Source organism: Heliangelus exortis, chromosome 9, assembly GCF_036169615.1.
Source record: "Heliangelus exortis chromosome 9, bHelExo1.hap1, whole genome shotgun sequence".
Classification (NCBI taxonomy): Eukaryota; Metazoa; Chordata; class Aves; order Apodiformes; family Trochilidae; genus Heliangelus; species Heliangelus exortis.
Window position 1 is genome coordinate 17391879 of NC_092430.1, and position 14802 is coordinate 17406680.

General features: G+C 49.4%; 1 protein-coding gene across 4 annotated transcripts in view; it reads left to right on the top strand.

Annotated features, from left to right (window-relative positions):
* The first annotated feature begins 1461 nt into the window (after positions 1-1461).
* The window catches only part of DVL3 (dishevelled segment polarity protein 3), a 32484-nt gene continuing 19143 nt past the window's right edge, over positions 1462-14802 (top strand). For 3 of the 4 annotated variants that reach the window (XM_071752491.1, XM_071752494.1, XM_071752493.1), the window contains exon 1: positions 1462-1912. In XM_071752491.1, the coding sequence (XP_071608592.1) occupies positions 1746-1912 (167 nt within the window). In that variant the 5' untranslated portion in view covers positions 1462-1745. The remainder of the gene's footprint in view (positions 1913-14802) is intronic. The other variant, XM_071752492.1, reaches the window with a different exon arrangement.

The window sequence follows — 14802 nt, forward strand, 5'->3', positions numbered from 1 at the left end:
ATATCCAAGGGGAAAGTTGCTCTGTGGTGAAATATCCCCATCCTTCAGGCCTTGGTGGTGTGTGCAGTGGGGTGGTTTTACCTGTGCTGAGAACAGAGTAGCAAAAAAGACAAAGTAGGGAACTTGCTGTTCCCCAGGGCATGATGCAGCATCATATGGGCAGGTAAATGCACACTTTTTAGAGGAGTGTTAATTGCATTTCTGAAGGACAGAGTGGGCTTGATGCTTTCTGTTGCTTTCAATCAAGATTTATGTTTGGTAGGAAGACTAGAAAAGCCTCTGAGAGCAACCTTGATTGTGCAATCATTGCCATCCATCTTTTTGGGCAAGATAGGCAGTAAGTACTAGTTTTTTTCTAAGGCAATAGTAGTCACCTTGTCTGACTTCCCATCTGACATGGATGGATGTCACCTCGTGCTCCTGTATCAAACCCATAATTGCATTTAACAATAATGTGTGGTTTTGGACAAGATAATGGTTTGGTGTTGCTTAAAGGTGTAAGTGAAGGAAGTCAAGCACATCCACTGCTCTTTTGGACTGTTCAGAAAAGGACTAAATGCCTGGAGCCTGCTTACTCTAAGCAATACTGAAGGTAAATACAAGCTGGCAGGCTTTTCAGAAACCTCTGTGTGGACCTAGAATGCTCAGCACAATCCCCTACTGCTGATTTCTTGCTAAATTCATTTGGCTCTGTGTTCTTAACCTCCATATAAAAGTCATACTTCACAGGACCTCTGCAAACAGTTAAATCAATCTGTCCATTCAGTCTGTTTAATCACTTGGCTTGTGTTAAAAGAGGTAGATGTAGCAATGAGATTTTGTCTTCTACCACACTACGGGTGTATGGCACCTGTCCTCTGCATATGCTCCCTTGGGAGCTTGGCACTTCAGAAAATTTCCCTTTTGGTAACAAATCTATCTAACCTGTGCAATACAGGGTCCAGGGTGCAGCCACAACTGCTGGGAGGTGGGCAAGAGAGTGGCCCTGCCACTGATGGGAAGAACTGGAATTGTTTCATGTGGGCCCAGCTTCTGGGGCTTTAAGATTAGCTCTGCCAGGGGTGACACAATAAGAAGTAGCTTAAACCAAAATTTTCCATTCATGACCTGGATTCTTCTTCCCAGGTTTGTTGGCTTTTACCACAGAGTTCCAAGCATGAGGAAACGACAAATCTTCCAAGATTGGAAGATTTTTTCATTGTTTCCAAGATTTTGGGTGTGGGGGTCAGGGAATCGGGGAGGGTCAGTTCCAGCTGGGGGGCTCACATCAGTGCGAGATCGAGATTGCGGGCCGAGGACGTACTGGACGTTCTGAGCTCCGGTCCCGGTCCAGTCCCAGACCATCTCGGGGTACGGGTTCCGCTGCGGGCCCGTCCTACTCTGCCGGCTGGGGATCCGGCCCGGGCTATCTCTCAGCTCGACAGCGCGGTCCCTGCGGGGTGCCGGTTCCGGTTCCGGCGGGGCCGGGGCGGCAGGCGGGCGGGCGGGCAGGGGAGGAGCCGCTGAAGCCCGAGCTTGCGCTCTGGAGCCGGGCGGCGCTGGGACCCGGAGAACAAGGGGCGCGGGGGGACCGGGCGTGCGGAGGCCGCAGCCGGGCCGGGCCGAGACGCAGGCGGGGTCCGGGCCGTGCAGGGGCCAGGGCTGGGGCTGGGACCGGGGCCGAGGCGGCGGCCGGGGGTCGCGGGCCGCGCCGGGCCGGGGGCGGAGGCGGCGAGGCGGAGGCCTGGCGGCCGGGCAGGGGCGCCATGGCGGCGGCCGAGACGAAGATCATTTACCACCTGGACGAGCAGGAGACACCGTACCTGGTGAAGCTGCCGATCCCAGCCGAGCGCGTCACCCTCGGCGACTTCAAGGGCCTCCTCAATCGACCCAACTACAAGTTCTACTTCAAGTCCATGGACGACGACTTTGGGTGAGCGCGGACCCGGGCCCGGCCCCGCCGACCGCCGGAGGGGGGTGTTCCCCTGGGCCTCCCTGCGGAGCCCGGGGGGGCGTGGGCCCGGCTGGGGACCCCCAACCCGCACACTGTGGAGGGCTGGGGTTGCCCTCCCCTACGCCCGGGTAAGGGTCCCCCCCGTGCAGCAGGGCTGGGGTGGTGCCCTCTGGAGCTGGTGTCCCCACTCGTGCTCTCTCTGGGGAGGGGGACCCACATCCTCCCTCCACCCCCATTGCCATAACTTGGAGGGGGGCGGGGTTGGAGTCCCCCCCTTGTGCTCTGTCTAGGGGGGACCCCTCGCGTGCACCCCCAGTTACCTCACCTGGGGGGTGTTGGTGGTGATACCCCCTCATGCACCTTCTCTGGGGCTGGTGGTCCCTGTGTGAAACCTCTGGGGACAGTCTCCCGTCTCCTTTTCGCCCCATTAACTCTGGGGGAAGCAGCCCCCTGCGAGCTCCTCTGTGGAGAAGGTGGTGGAATACTCTGTATTCCAGGGTGTCACCGCTTGGAGGTGACCATTGTCCTATCTGAGGATCACCACCTCCCTTTGCTCACAATGTTTGGGCATCACCTTGCCTGAGACCATATCTTCCAGTACGAGCCCACCTTGGCAGCATGCAGTAGGGGTGACATTCCCCCACAGGTCCCCTTGGTATTGTCATTCCCCATTTGAAGGGCATCTCCCACTTTGCCTGCCTGGGGAGGGTGCCCATTGTTCCTACACCAAGAGGCACTGCCTCCTCAATCACCCCTTTGTAGGGCTGGATTTGGGGACAGTTTTGTGCTCCTACCATCCATTTTGGGGAAGGCCATCCATTTTGGCAGCTTTATCCTCCGCATCTCATCTCTGGGAAGAATGGGCAAAGGGGACCATCTTTCTCCCCTGCCTCCATGGAGAAGATGTGCTGCCCATCTCTCAGCAAGAGGTGTATATAAGACCTTCTGTACCTGTCTCGTCCTCAGTGTAAGATGTCCCATGCTCTACCTCTTGCATGGACATGTATAGAAGAGGTGTGCAGCTCTGCCTTGCATCCCACCTGCTGCAGGGCAGCTCTTTTCCAGTGCCAGTATTTTCATCACTTTTTTTGCGATACACTTAGTTTCTTTCAATCATGTGTGGTTGGAGGTCAGGAGATATATTCTGTCCCTTGTTTGGACAGTTGTACTGTCTGCTGGGTAGCCCCTGTTGTCTCTTACCTTCACAAAGTTGGTGACTGTTCTGGGGAGCAAGTACGCTGTGAAGGTAATTCTGTAAGACTCTTTGTCCCTACTCTGTCTTTTCCAGAGACTTCCTGTGTCTGACTTTCCTTTAACCTTTTTGAGAACCTCTGATTCCATTCTGGGAACTTAGCTTCTCTTGGCCTCCACAGCATGTGACCCTTTACCATTCCTAGCCCTTTGGTATTTGAACAAGTTGCATGATCCTCCTTCCTCTGTTTTTTCCCCCTGCCCTGAAGATTTCGTGTTTACAGTAGGTCTTGTATATGGAGGCTGGGACTGTAAAAAGCTTTCAGTTTTATAGTCTTCCTCGTGTATTCTTATTGTGCTGAATACCTCCCTGGGCTGTGATCTTGGCTCGTACCCTACGTTGAACAGGGCTGGGCCTGTTCAGGGCTTGGATGGAGATCCATGCGGCTGCCTCAGCAGGGGATGCTCTCCCCTCTGCAGCCAGATTATCCCAGTGCCCAGGTTCCCGTTAGCTTGGGAGGTGCCAGCTTTCAGATGAGACTTGAAATTTGGAGTCACTCCTTTGACCACAGTCTGGAATGCTTTCCCTCCCTAAATTCCTCCATGACCCTGTGCAAAGCTCGAGTGCTCAGAAACCTTCCCGTTCTCTCCAGACATATAGAAGCTTCCAGCCCTCATTTTCCATAAATTTCATCAGCATTATCAGTTGTCTGTGGATTGTTTCCTGTCCCTCAGCTGCTGAGCAGTGTTGGGTGCTATGAAACAGCTGCCTCTCCCTGTCTCGGAGGGGACCATGTTCATTGGTGGAAGAAGCAAATTCTCCATGCATGCTGTTTGTAAACAAATGCTTTGGGATCCTTTGAAAACGTTGTTCTTGAAGTGAATTCAAACTTGTCTTGAATGATACATTGCCATGTGGGTGTGAGAGTGTCTGTGTAACTATAAACAAAGTTTAGTAATAAATAGCAGTGTCTCGCATTGGGAAGAGGGGTCTGGTGGCAGCAAAGTTCTGTGCTGTGCCTTTTCATCCTCTTCTGTTTCTTTAAGGCTCCACAAGAGGAGGCAGATGGTAGATTAATAAAACTGAATGATAAAGCATTATAGCTTTATCAAGCTAGCAGGGAGAGGGGAAAATCAGGAAGACACAGCTAGTTTAGTTGCATCAGAAATGCATGGGATGAGATTTTTGTTGGGACCAGTTGAGCTGCTTCTGTGAAGAGTGAACCTCTCTCGAAATTGCAGCTGAGAGGACTTGGAGGCTGCGTATGGGAAGCTTGCTCCTTGACAAAGTCCTACATGATGAGTTGTGCAATTGGAGCAGCATGTGATGAGGCCTCATGTTGAACAGAGGGGACAAAGCCTTCTGCGGTGCCACCAGGGATGCCCCATCAGGAAATCTGCATTTGCTCCTGTCCAGAGAGCTGAAGAAGATGCTGGTGGTTGGCTGGAGCATGAGGAGGAGAAGCCAGAGCAGTCCAGCTGCAGCCTTATCTCTGAGAAGTCCTGGAGCCTCAGGCAGCACTTGAAATAGAAGCATAGAATTGTAGAACCATTTAGGTTGGAAAAGACCTCTAAGATCATTGAGTCTAACTGAAATACTTGTGATCGCTGGTAATTGGTGTCAAGGACAGAGCAAGCCATCAGTCTGCAGAGAGAGACAGGGATGGAAGGGCAGGAAGCACCTCAGCTGCTTGACTGTAAATGCAAAGGCAGTTCATGAAAACCAGGAGGACATTAATGATGTCTGCACACAGAAGCTGTGTGCCAAGGAATGGCACTCTCACACGTGTTATTCCTCTCAGCCCCTTACCTCAAGATGCCCTCTGCCCACCTTGGGGGATGGCCCGGCTTGTGCTGAGTTTCTAGGCTGGTTTTTGTCAGTTGGGCAGTCCAGGGTAAAACCCCTTTGTGAAAGAGACAGGCTGTTATCAGGGGGTGGCTTTTATGCAGCTGATCAACAAGGAGAAGACCTGCAGATCTGATGGCTCATGCTTTTCATCAGTGACTGGACCTTTTGCAGGATCCTTGTAGCAGAAGATTAAATTCTTCTCTCATTTCTTACTGGGAATGGAGGCATCTCGCCTTCCAGGATAAGCTGGAGCAAGATGTAGTCCAGCGTTTCATCTCTGTTCCCCAGAGTGAATATGTTTCTCCCCTTTCGTCCTCTTTTCAGGCTGTGGATCTCCAGCCTGGCATTCCCTTCAACTCACTCCATCCCGTAGGCAGTATTACAGCCGCAGTCTTGGTGTGTGGGATTTTTCCTTCTTTTGTTTATCTTGTTAATATTTGTTTGCCCTGAGAATCAGGGCGGTGATGGAACAGCTTCACTGTTTACATCTCCTTGGAAATATGAACTGAGGCTCCCCTGGGTGGCTTTGGAGTTGCTGGGCTATGCTAGGAGCTAATTCCGCTCAGCCTTGAATTAAGAAGACCCCAGCATGGTGTCACCTCTACGTAGGAAGGAGAAATGAGAGTTCATGCATCCAGTCCTGGGGAGAGGAGCTGTGAGCAGCAAAAAGGCTGCAGGGTTTCTTTGCCCAGACTACCCAGCATGGGTTACAGCCACAAAGAGCCCAGCCTGAGCCCAGTGGTGTGGAGCAGTGACACAGGGTGCAGATAGTTGTGCCCTTGTTGGCTTTGGGTATTGCTGATTGCAGAACTGGAGACATGTGGAGGAGTTAAGCAGACACTCACACTCTTCTTGGACCTGGGATACTTTGTGTGAATGTACCTTTCTGTGAAGTGTGGAACTACCCTAAGTCTGCTAACCTTGCCCTTGTTAGAGAAGGAATGGATTTTTTTTTTCTACAGCTTGACACTCTGATCAGCATTTTACAGGTAAGATTTGTGTGCTCATCAGCAGGGAAGAGCCTTAGGTCTTCAGTGCTATGACTGCTTGAGAGAGCCGTATTCTCCATCAAGCCACCTGCAGGTTTTTTGTGGGGTTTTGAAGAAACTTTTATTATTCTCTCTCTCTTTTTTTTTTTTTTATTTGATTCCTAATCTGTAAAATGGAAATTCTAACACTGCCCCTGTGCCTTGTCTTGTTTACTTGTCACGGTGACCTTCTGAGGCAAATATTAATGTAGGTCTTAGCATGGCAGAGCTCTGTGTTCTGTAGGAGTGCTGCAAGAACAGTACGGTGAATTGGGCAGGGAGGGACCATGCTGATGGTCTGTGAGAGTTCATAGTTTGGGATGTGGGCATCACATGATGTGTCAAGTATTGCCTTCTGCCCGAGTCCAACGTAAGAAATGTACCTGTTTTGCGCAGCATGGATCTTCTCACCAGCTAGATTGCATGCATGTTGGCCTCAAGTGAGCTACAGGTTTGACTTTTAATCTGTCCAGGTGGCTGGTACAACTCAGAATATTCTTGTATCCATTGAAATGTGGTTTCTTTTGACTAATTTTTTGCTTGTTAATGTTGCTTCCTGCTTCTGTCAATTAAAAAGTGTTCCCACAGGGGCATGCTAAAGTTTAATTTAAACTTTTCAAAGCAGTTTCAGATAAATGAGTGCAATTCATGCATCCAGGTAGTTTTTTAGTACCTGGCCTGAAGTTCTATCTCATCTTTCCATAAATTATGGAGTGCCTGAAAAGTTTGAATTTCTTCTGCATGTGGAGAAAGCGTTTTGCTTAATCCCTACTTCACTCTGCTGCCTCTCTGGTTCCAGGCTGGAGAGCAGAAAGGCTCTCTTCTCCCTGCAAGGGGAGCATCCCTCCCCATCTCACCTACTTGTTCTGCATGGCCAGGAGGACAGCAGTGATTCGAAGAACAGTGGTGCCACTCCTTCCACCGTTGCTGGTTTCTCTCTCTTGCAGGTCTCACTTTTAACTTCAGAGCTGTGCTGAGTGATTCCTATGTCTCTACTGTCAAGTGAAAATTGGTATCTTGCTAATCACTAGCCCAGTATCTAATCCAGACTTGCTTAATTATCACCTGCTCTCCAACACTGGGTACAAGGCAGTGATTAGGGCAGCACTCTGGAGGCAGAACAAAGCGGGTGCTGCTGGGATTCCCAGAGCAGAGGTCAGATGCCGCTGGTATTTGGCGACCTCATCTCCTGCACATGTGCATGGGGAAATGCATTGACGCTCACTGAAAGGCCGAGTGATTTATTTTTATTGCAAGGTCCTTTTGAAATTGTTGCCAGCAGTGACTGTCCTTCTGGCTGGAAGTGTTTGGAGCTGGAGAAGGGATCCTAAACTTAATAAGTAGTGTCAGTCCCTAAGCAGTGGTGAGCCGCTGGCATGGTTCCCCTGCCTTTCCTGCCAGCTCTTTGTAGCCTGGGTTGGGGGAGTTGTTTAGTTTGATTTTTGTAAATTTGTTTTTCAAATTTTGAATTGGAAACTCTGCTGTCTGCAAAAGACAATTGTCTGTCCTGTAACCCTGGTGAAGAGTACTTCCATGTCAGCGTGGATTTCTTACGGGGAGAGGTTTGGAAGAGGGCCTCCAAAAATGCATGCAACTCCCATGCATGCATTAGCACCCCATCCATAGCACCCAATGCATGCCATAGCACCCCATCTCTTGTGCTCCCCACTCCAGAGGATGTGTGGCTCCCTGCCTGCTCATGTGAGATGTGCTGCCACAGTTAGCTAGGGTCCATGGAGGTTATTTTTTGGGCACTTTGCATACTGCAGCCTGTGCCTCTGTCTCCTGTGCTGCTGAGGATTTGGCAGAGAGCTGCTAACCACTGTCTGTGCTTGTGGTGGGAAGTTCCTGTAACACTGCCCATGCTGGGGGGTGGCCCATCTACACTGGAGCTGATCCTGGCTGTAGCTGCTGCTGGAGGCTGTTTCCAAGTGTTGTTTGTGGCAGTGGTGGTGAGGGGCTGCAGCAGTGCCAAGGTGGGAGTGCAGATGGAAAGGAGGGTTAGTTGATGATATTTGCTCCTTCCCTGGGTTGTATTGTCTGTGCCCAGCAGTGTGTGTTCTGCTGCTGGGACCCAGCTGTTACTGACTCTGTAGGTGTCCAGCTTTGTCTGTTGTGGTTGGAGCTGTGATCCGAAGGCCACATTGGATGGCAGTCATAGCCTGGTTTCTTTGCCCAGGGGTGGCATTCAGAAAGCCAAGTTAGCCAAATCGGGCTGCAGACCAATTTCCCTAAGGCCTTGTCTGTACTATGCAAACAATGAAACTTTACAACAGCTATTGAACTTGTTTGCAGTTAGAGCTGGTCAGAATTTTTTTTGACTGAATGTATTTTCTCCAAAAATATGGTGTTATGTTGAAGCCAGCATTTTTCTTGCAGAGGTATTGTTTTCAATTACGTTTTTGATGAGAATGTTTCTTAATTTTAAGCCTCTCTTGTCATCTCTGAAAGAAAGAAAGAAAGATGAGTCAAGAAAACTTTGCCCATCCACGAGAATGCAGCTGTTTTGATGCACTTCTTTGTTTTGAAATCACCTGGAGAACTCTGGTCCCCCAGATTCCTGTGCAGAGCAAAAACCTCCATCAATATCCCAGAAATTGCCATGAAGTAGATCTGTGCATCTTGATTGTGTGTGGTGCAGCTGTGCTCTGACATGGTTCAGTCTCTGAGGTCAAGGCCAAACACCATTAAAAATGGCTCATAAACCACCATAATCTGGGTGGTGACCTGTGCATTGTTTGTTGTTATGGGATGGTACTTGTGGCCCCATTGCTCAGTCTTCTGATACCTGTTGAAATACGACTTCTGAGTTTAATCTGGAATTTGGCTGTTCCCAAATCCCAGACCTTGGCTTACTCACAGAGTGTATACTGGATCTTCTGAGTGGGGGTATAAAGAGAAATGTTTCTTCCTATGCAGCTACAGTGAGAGCAGGATGGGGGGGCAGTATAGAGAGGATTCTGAGAAGGAAGGTGCTGTCTTGAAAGGATGGAGACAGATGGTTCATGAGCCCAAGGCCCATGTGCCCGGAGCCTTCATTAAGTCCCTCTTCTCCAGCATACTCCTGGCCTCCTTCACTTGTGATTTCCCCATCTGGTCTGTCAGCAGGCAGAGATGTCAGGGTCTGAACTTTGAAAAGTGGAAGGTAGTTACCCACCACCACACATTTGGGGATGGCCAGGGAAGAAGAGCACTTGGGAGTATAAGCAAAGAAAATGTTTTCCCACAGAGCTTTTCTGCTGCACAGATGTGTTTGGCTTTGGTCCTGTATCAGGGTGGGCATCAGTTCCTCCATCTTGAAAGATGTATATACAGAGGTGTAGGGAGCATAGTTAAAATTCCTCAAGTTCTTTTTGAGCTTATGGTACTTGAAGCAGTGGGAAGCTTTGTGCTTGTCTGCGTGAGGGTAGCTGCTGTAATGAAGTGCTTCTACTCCATCCTCGACTGCATCCAACTAGATGTAACAGTGTTGTGGTTTAGGATATTTGATCAGTGTAAAAGCCCTCATAGGAGAGCTGGGCTTGCAGAACATTGCAGAGGCTGTGTCTACAGGATGTTACCTTCACGTTGTTGCACCGTTCTGCACGTCTGATGAGGCAGCACTCAGGCCTGTGTGTTTTTGGTTCTTCCTATTCATTTCCTCCTCTCTCCATCCCTTGTTTGTTATTCAGAGCCTGACCTTCTGACCTGTGCTGGATGGATGGTGGTTTTCCATAAGGGGGATGTGGCACCACGTGGCTGTGTTACTGTTTGTCCTGGTGGTGCTGGCTTGTTAGGCAGCAGCTGGCAAGTTAAATAAAACTTAATCCTGATGGTGGCTGCTCTTGGAAATTTTTTGACCAAAGCCTTTTGTGAAGGCCTTTTGGAAGGCATTGAATGAAGGTACAAATCTGGGAATTAGTCTAATCTCTGTGACTTTGCTTTGTCCGTGTTCTTATCTATGTAATGCCATGGTGGCCTTAGGAGACTATGTGAGCTCTTGGGCTGTGAATATCACTGTCTCCAAGTACTGTGTTAGCTTGCAGAGCTGAGGTTTTAGTGTCTTCCTGAGTCCCTACTCTGAAGATCTTGGTTTCACTTGTTCCCACCTCTGTGTTGCTGCTGCTCTAGTGCTAATGTTGAAGCCTGTCCAGGAATGGTCTGGTATTCTCTGGAGGCTTTGGCAGGCAGAGATGGCAGCCTTTGGCAGCCTGGTGCTGACCTTCCTGTGCCATGTAATCCTGTACTGCAGTGGAGGGTTGGGACTGTTGTGGTGGTTGTATCAGTTACTTATTAAAGGAGACATGCCAGAGGCATTGTTTTTACAGCCACAGCAAGCTATTGAAGGTAGCAGAAGCAGCATTTGGGTAACCCTCTTCACTAAGTCCTTTGTGTTTGTTACACCCTCCCTGGGGCATCTGTCTGTGTTCTTGTTAGTTAAAATTTCCTATCTTGCAAGAAATGGTGGAAAAGAAGATTCAGTGAGCAGTGACTGAATTGCTGCAGTGGAGTCTGTCCCTCTTGTCCTGGCTGAAGGAGGGGAGGCTTCCTTGCATGACTTGGAGCAGAGATCTGTTTCTGGGAGAGCTGGCACTGGCTACTGTGTGGGAAGGTCTTTCCTCTGCTGGTTTTTGACCTGCCCCTGGGGTTTGGAGAGGAATTTATTTGCTACGTGGCCGCTCTGATCGCTGGCAGCTGTCTCTGTGATAGGCTGGGATTTCAGGGTCTGGATAACAGAGGCTCTGGGTTTTTCCGTTTTCTGATGGCTGGTAGCTCCTGCTACCATGCTCCATGTACATGCTGGTTCTGAGGACACTGAGGGTCTGCCAGAGGGGGTCTGTGTTTTGAGAGCTCTGGCTCTGCATGGTTTATCATAGTGGGGAAGCTGGTGCTTGCATACAAGCCTGTCCACTTGCTGTGCTTCAACTTCTCCCTCAGCATTGCTCTCTCCTGTTCTGACCTGCTTGAGACTCATGGTCCTTCTGTGTCTTGCCATCTGCAAGCGGATAGTTCGTCCCTTGTGCACTGCACTGCACCGTGCTGTGCTGCTGTTGCTGGCAACCAGAGCAGTGTCAGAAGTGTGGTGACAAACCTGGCTTTGTGGACAAACTTGATGTGATCAGTGGGGCAGGGAGAAGGCTGCTGCTGTGCTGGTGGCTGATAGGGTTGGCCCCAGGGTGCAGCAGCTTCTCAAACTGAAGCTTTTTTCAGAAGCTGTGATGGATATGCAAACTCCTTGCCTCTGTTTGCATTTGACTAACGAGCTGCCCCAGTTTATACAGCCCTGCCTCGCTCAACCAGTATTTTAGTGCCATTTGCAGAGAGACTTGCCTGTGGCCCCATCTGAGCCTCTGCTATACTGGAAGCCCATATGTGGGCTTGATGGAGGAAGACATGCTATTGCTCTGTGTTTATTTGAATTTTTTCTTACTGGCTTTTGTAGCTCTGAGGAGGGTGGATTTTCATGGACCTAGCTTCACAGCTGAGTCCCTTACAGCAGACCTCCCAACTCTCTTAGACCCAGAGCTGGTAAGGACACTGGAGGTCCTGAAGGGCCTCCTGTGAGATGAATTTTCCTTCCAGAGTGAAAATGTTTCATTTCAGCTGGGGTCAAACTGTGGTAAAACTCAGAAGATTATTCCCTGCCAAGACATTCTGGAAGCAACAGTGGAGTGTTGGGGTGGCAGCATCTGCTTCAGCTTAGGGTACCCTCTATCTGAGTTTGCTTGGGGCAGCTTTGCCTTACTGCAGAGGTATGTAACATCTGTGCATGATGTGCACATTAAGTCTGATGTGTCTGAGCTGGGTCTGACTCCTACAGTCTGTGCTTCTGAATCCCTCCCCCCCAAAAAAAAACAATCCACAAAACAACATGGGGGTTTGCTGCAGCAACATTGCCTTTGGTGCAGTTTGGTACCAGTGCTCTGGTAATAGGAAGCATCATGGCACACATGCTCTCCTCTGTAGTGAGGTGTGGAGACTGTGTCTGGCCTTGTTATCTACAGGGACAAAGTGAGCTCCTGGTCCATCAACACATGGTGCTGCACAAAGTGTTTGTGGTGACTTTACGTGTGACTAAAGGAGACATGCTTCGTGGCAATTTGATGTTGACGTCACAGATAATTAGGAAGCCTGAAATCAGGGTCTTGTTACCTGGTTTATCAACAGATCCACAGACATGGGAAATGGCTCTACTGCAGTAGTAATGTGTGACAAGTCTTTCTGGGCTTCCATTGGGAATTGTCAATGTCTAGGTGACCAGTGCAGCACAGGGATATTTACAGACTGTGGTCAGGTTGTTCTGCCTTCCATTGCACTTCTCCATCCTTGAAGGAACTGGAAGTTGGCAGCTGTGGTTTTGAGACCCTCCCCAAGAGGATCATTTCATGTTGTGTGTGATGGTGATTTCTGGAGGTCACTAACTGTTATGCAGCCTTTGGAGCAGTTGTCAGAGATGGCAGGTGGGAATGTTTTGAATGGTATGCAACAGGGTCAGGCCTGTGAGTTCACACTGTGAAAGAAAAGCATCAGCTCTGAGTTGGACTTGGCTCTGCAGATGTGGGGTACAGTGCTTTAGTAATCCAAAGCACCATTCTCTTCTAAATTGTGGGAAAATTTACCCTTTTATTGAAACTCCTGCTAATCCCTGCTGTTGAAGTGAATCCCTGCAGGATCTGGACTGAGTTCTGTACATGGCACCTCATGCAGACTACAGACTAATGTCAGTCATTGCTTCTGGCTGGGATGCTGAAGCAGAAAAGCCTGGCAGCTTGCAGGAAGTACCTTCCTTCCAGATCAAGACCAACACGTGCACCCTGTTTTGGTAAATCTCTGGCACTCCTTTGAAGGCAGGTAGTGTTCTCTCAGCTGCCTAGATATTGCTTTGTCCAGTGGAACAACCATCAGGTGTCAGGAAGAGTCCTGTGGACCAGGGCTTTAATAAAGGAAGGAAAAAGAAGTATTGTTGTTGAGAGTAAACCAGAACCAGCATGGTAGAGACAGCTCACATTTTCCCTGGTGCTTTTTTTTTTTTCCCTTTAATTTACAGTAATTGATTGGCTCCTGTGTTATGGCTCTCATCTGCTTTCTGGACCTCTAGTTGAGTGAGCTGTACCAGCACATGCTTGGTTTTATTAGGACTGGAGCATCTTTCTTGTCTTCTTCCAGCAGTTGAACGGTATTTGCTTGCTTGCTGGAGGACAAACTTGGCTGGCCTGGTAGAAGATGCTTGATAGGAGATGGCTTGTTGTGTTCTTCAAGGGCTTGGCCCTGTGCCTTGGAAGGAGTTTGGTGAAGATGACTGCTATTAGCTGAAATCAAGGAAGTATATAAAAGACTACTGTCACTCTGTATTGGAAATTTCTTTTAGCAGTTACACCACCAAATGTAGGAGAGGAGGTGAAAGAGCTAGCTTTCCTCCACTTCTGGTTGGTTTTGTCTGCTAATAGACCTATGTAGGAGCTGATTGTTTAAACCTTTGGTTTTCTCAGAGTTCTTCCTGGCTTGCTGACAGATTCCTGAGAGTGAAGTGAATAGTTCAGGTTGTGCCAAAATTTTTTCTGGGCCCAAAGGTGAGGAAAAAAAGAACACGTTCCTGTTCTAGCAGTGGTCAGGAGTGGTTCTTATGAGCATTCAAACACCTTATGCTGTCTGCTGTCTCTTGCATTTTAGAACTGAAAGGATGGAGTATCACTGCACTTTTTTTTGCTGCAACAGCCTGGGACTGGGGACAAAGTTCTTTCTTTGTCACCATGCAGCTGTTGTGGCTCTGAAAGGCTCTTCTTCGCGTGAGTCCTTCTCATTGTATTTGGCAAATGTTTTGTTGTGAAACTTAGTTTTGAGCTTTATTAACTCCCTGTTGGTTTTATAGAGGTTCTCTGTATGTCTTATAGACCCAGTCAGCAGAGATGTTGCTGATGGTAGCCCGGCTGGCTGTGAAGAGTTGGTGCAGTTGTCTAGAGTCTGTTATCCTTCAAGACCCCTTCCCACTGGGTAGGAGGTTGGGCAGGTTTTCTTGGGAGACTTGGAAAAGTTGTTTGTGCCAGGAGAGAGTAATGTGAGCTGGTCATTGTCTTGAGGGCAGGACACGTGTGGAGGTTACTTTGTCATCTCTTGGTGGAGATTTGTCATTAAATACAAATTAATTGTTAACATGATGAGGGAAGCAAACCTCACCCCTCCTTCCCACAGACAACTGCCTTGGTTGAGTTTTTCCAGATCTGCTCTGGAGGTGGCCAGCACAAAGGTCCTCCAGGAGCAGGGACTGGTCCTGGGCAGGGCTGCTGTGCTGGCAGCCCGGGACAAGGGGGTGCTGGCGAGCAGGCGGCTCTGTGGCAGCTCCCTGCTTCCCCAGGTGTGGAAGTAAAAGCTTTCAGACTGTGTTTCCCACCCTCCCCCTCTTCCCGTTTTCCCCCTCTTCTCCTCTCCTTGCTCTCCCGCTGAGTTGATGCTTTTCCAGGAATGAGCTGTACTGCTGGCCCAGCACATTCCACAGCAGCAGCGCTTTCTTGGCAGGAGCCTTGCCTGCTGTTAAGAAAAAGCAGGACTGAGTTGGCGTCCCTCAGCTGAGGGCCAGAAAAGGAAGGCCTGGTCCTACCTCCCTGTGCCTGCAGAGCCCTCCCGCACTTTGGTGTCCCTCTCCCTTTCCTGTGTATGTGCTAATGGCCCCCAGCAGTTCTTGGAGCCCTTTAGAGCTCCTTGCTGTCCTCTTAACCTTAGTGAAGTCCCCAGGCATTACAAGGGAGCCTGCTGCTCTTCTAACCAGTCTGAAGAGGGGGTGGGTGATTTTTGTGGAGAATTACAAGGAATTCCCTGTGGGGCCC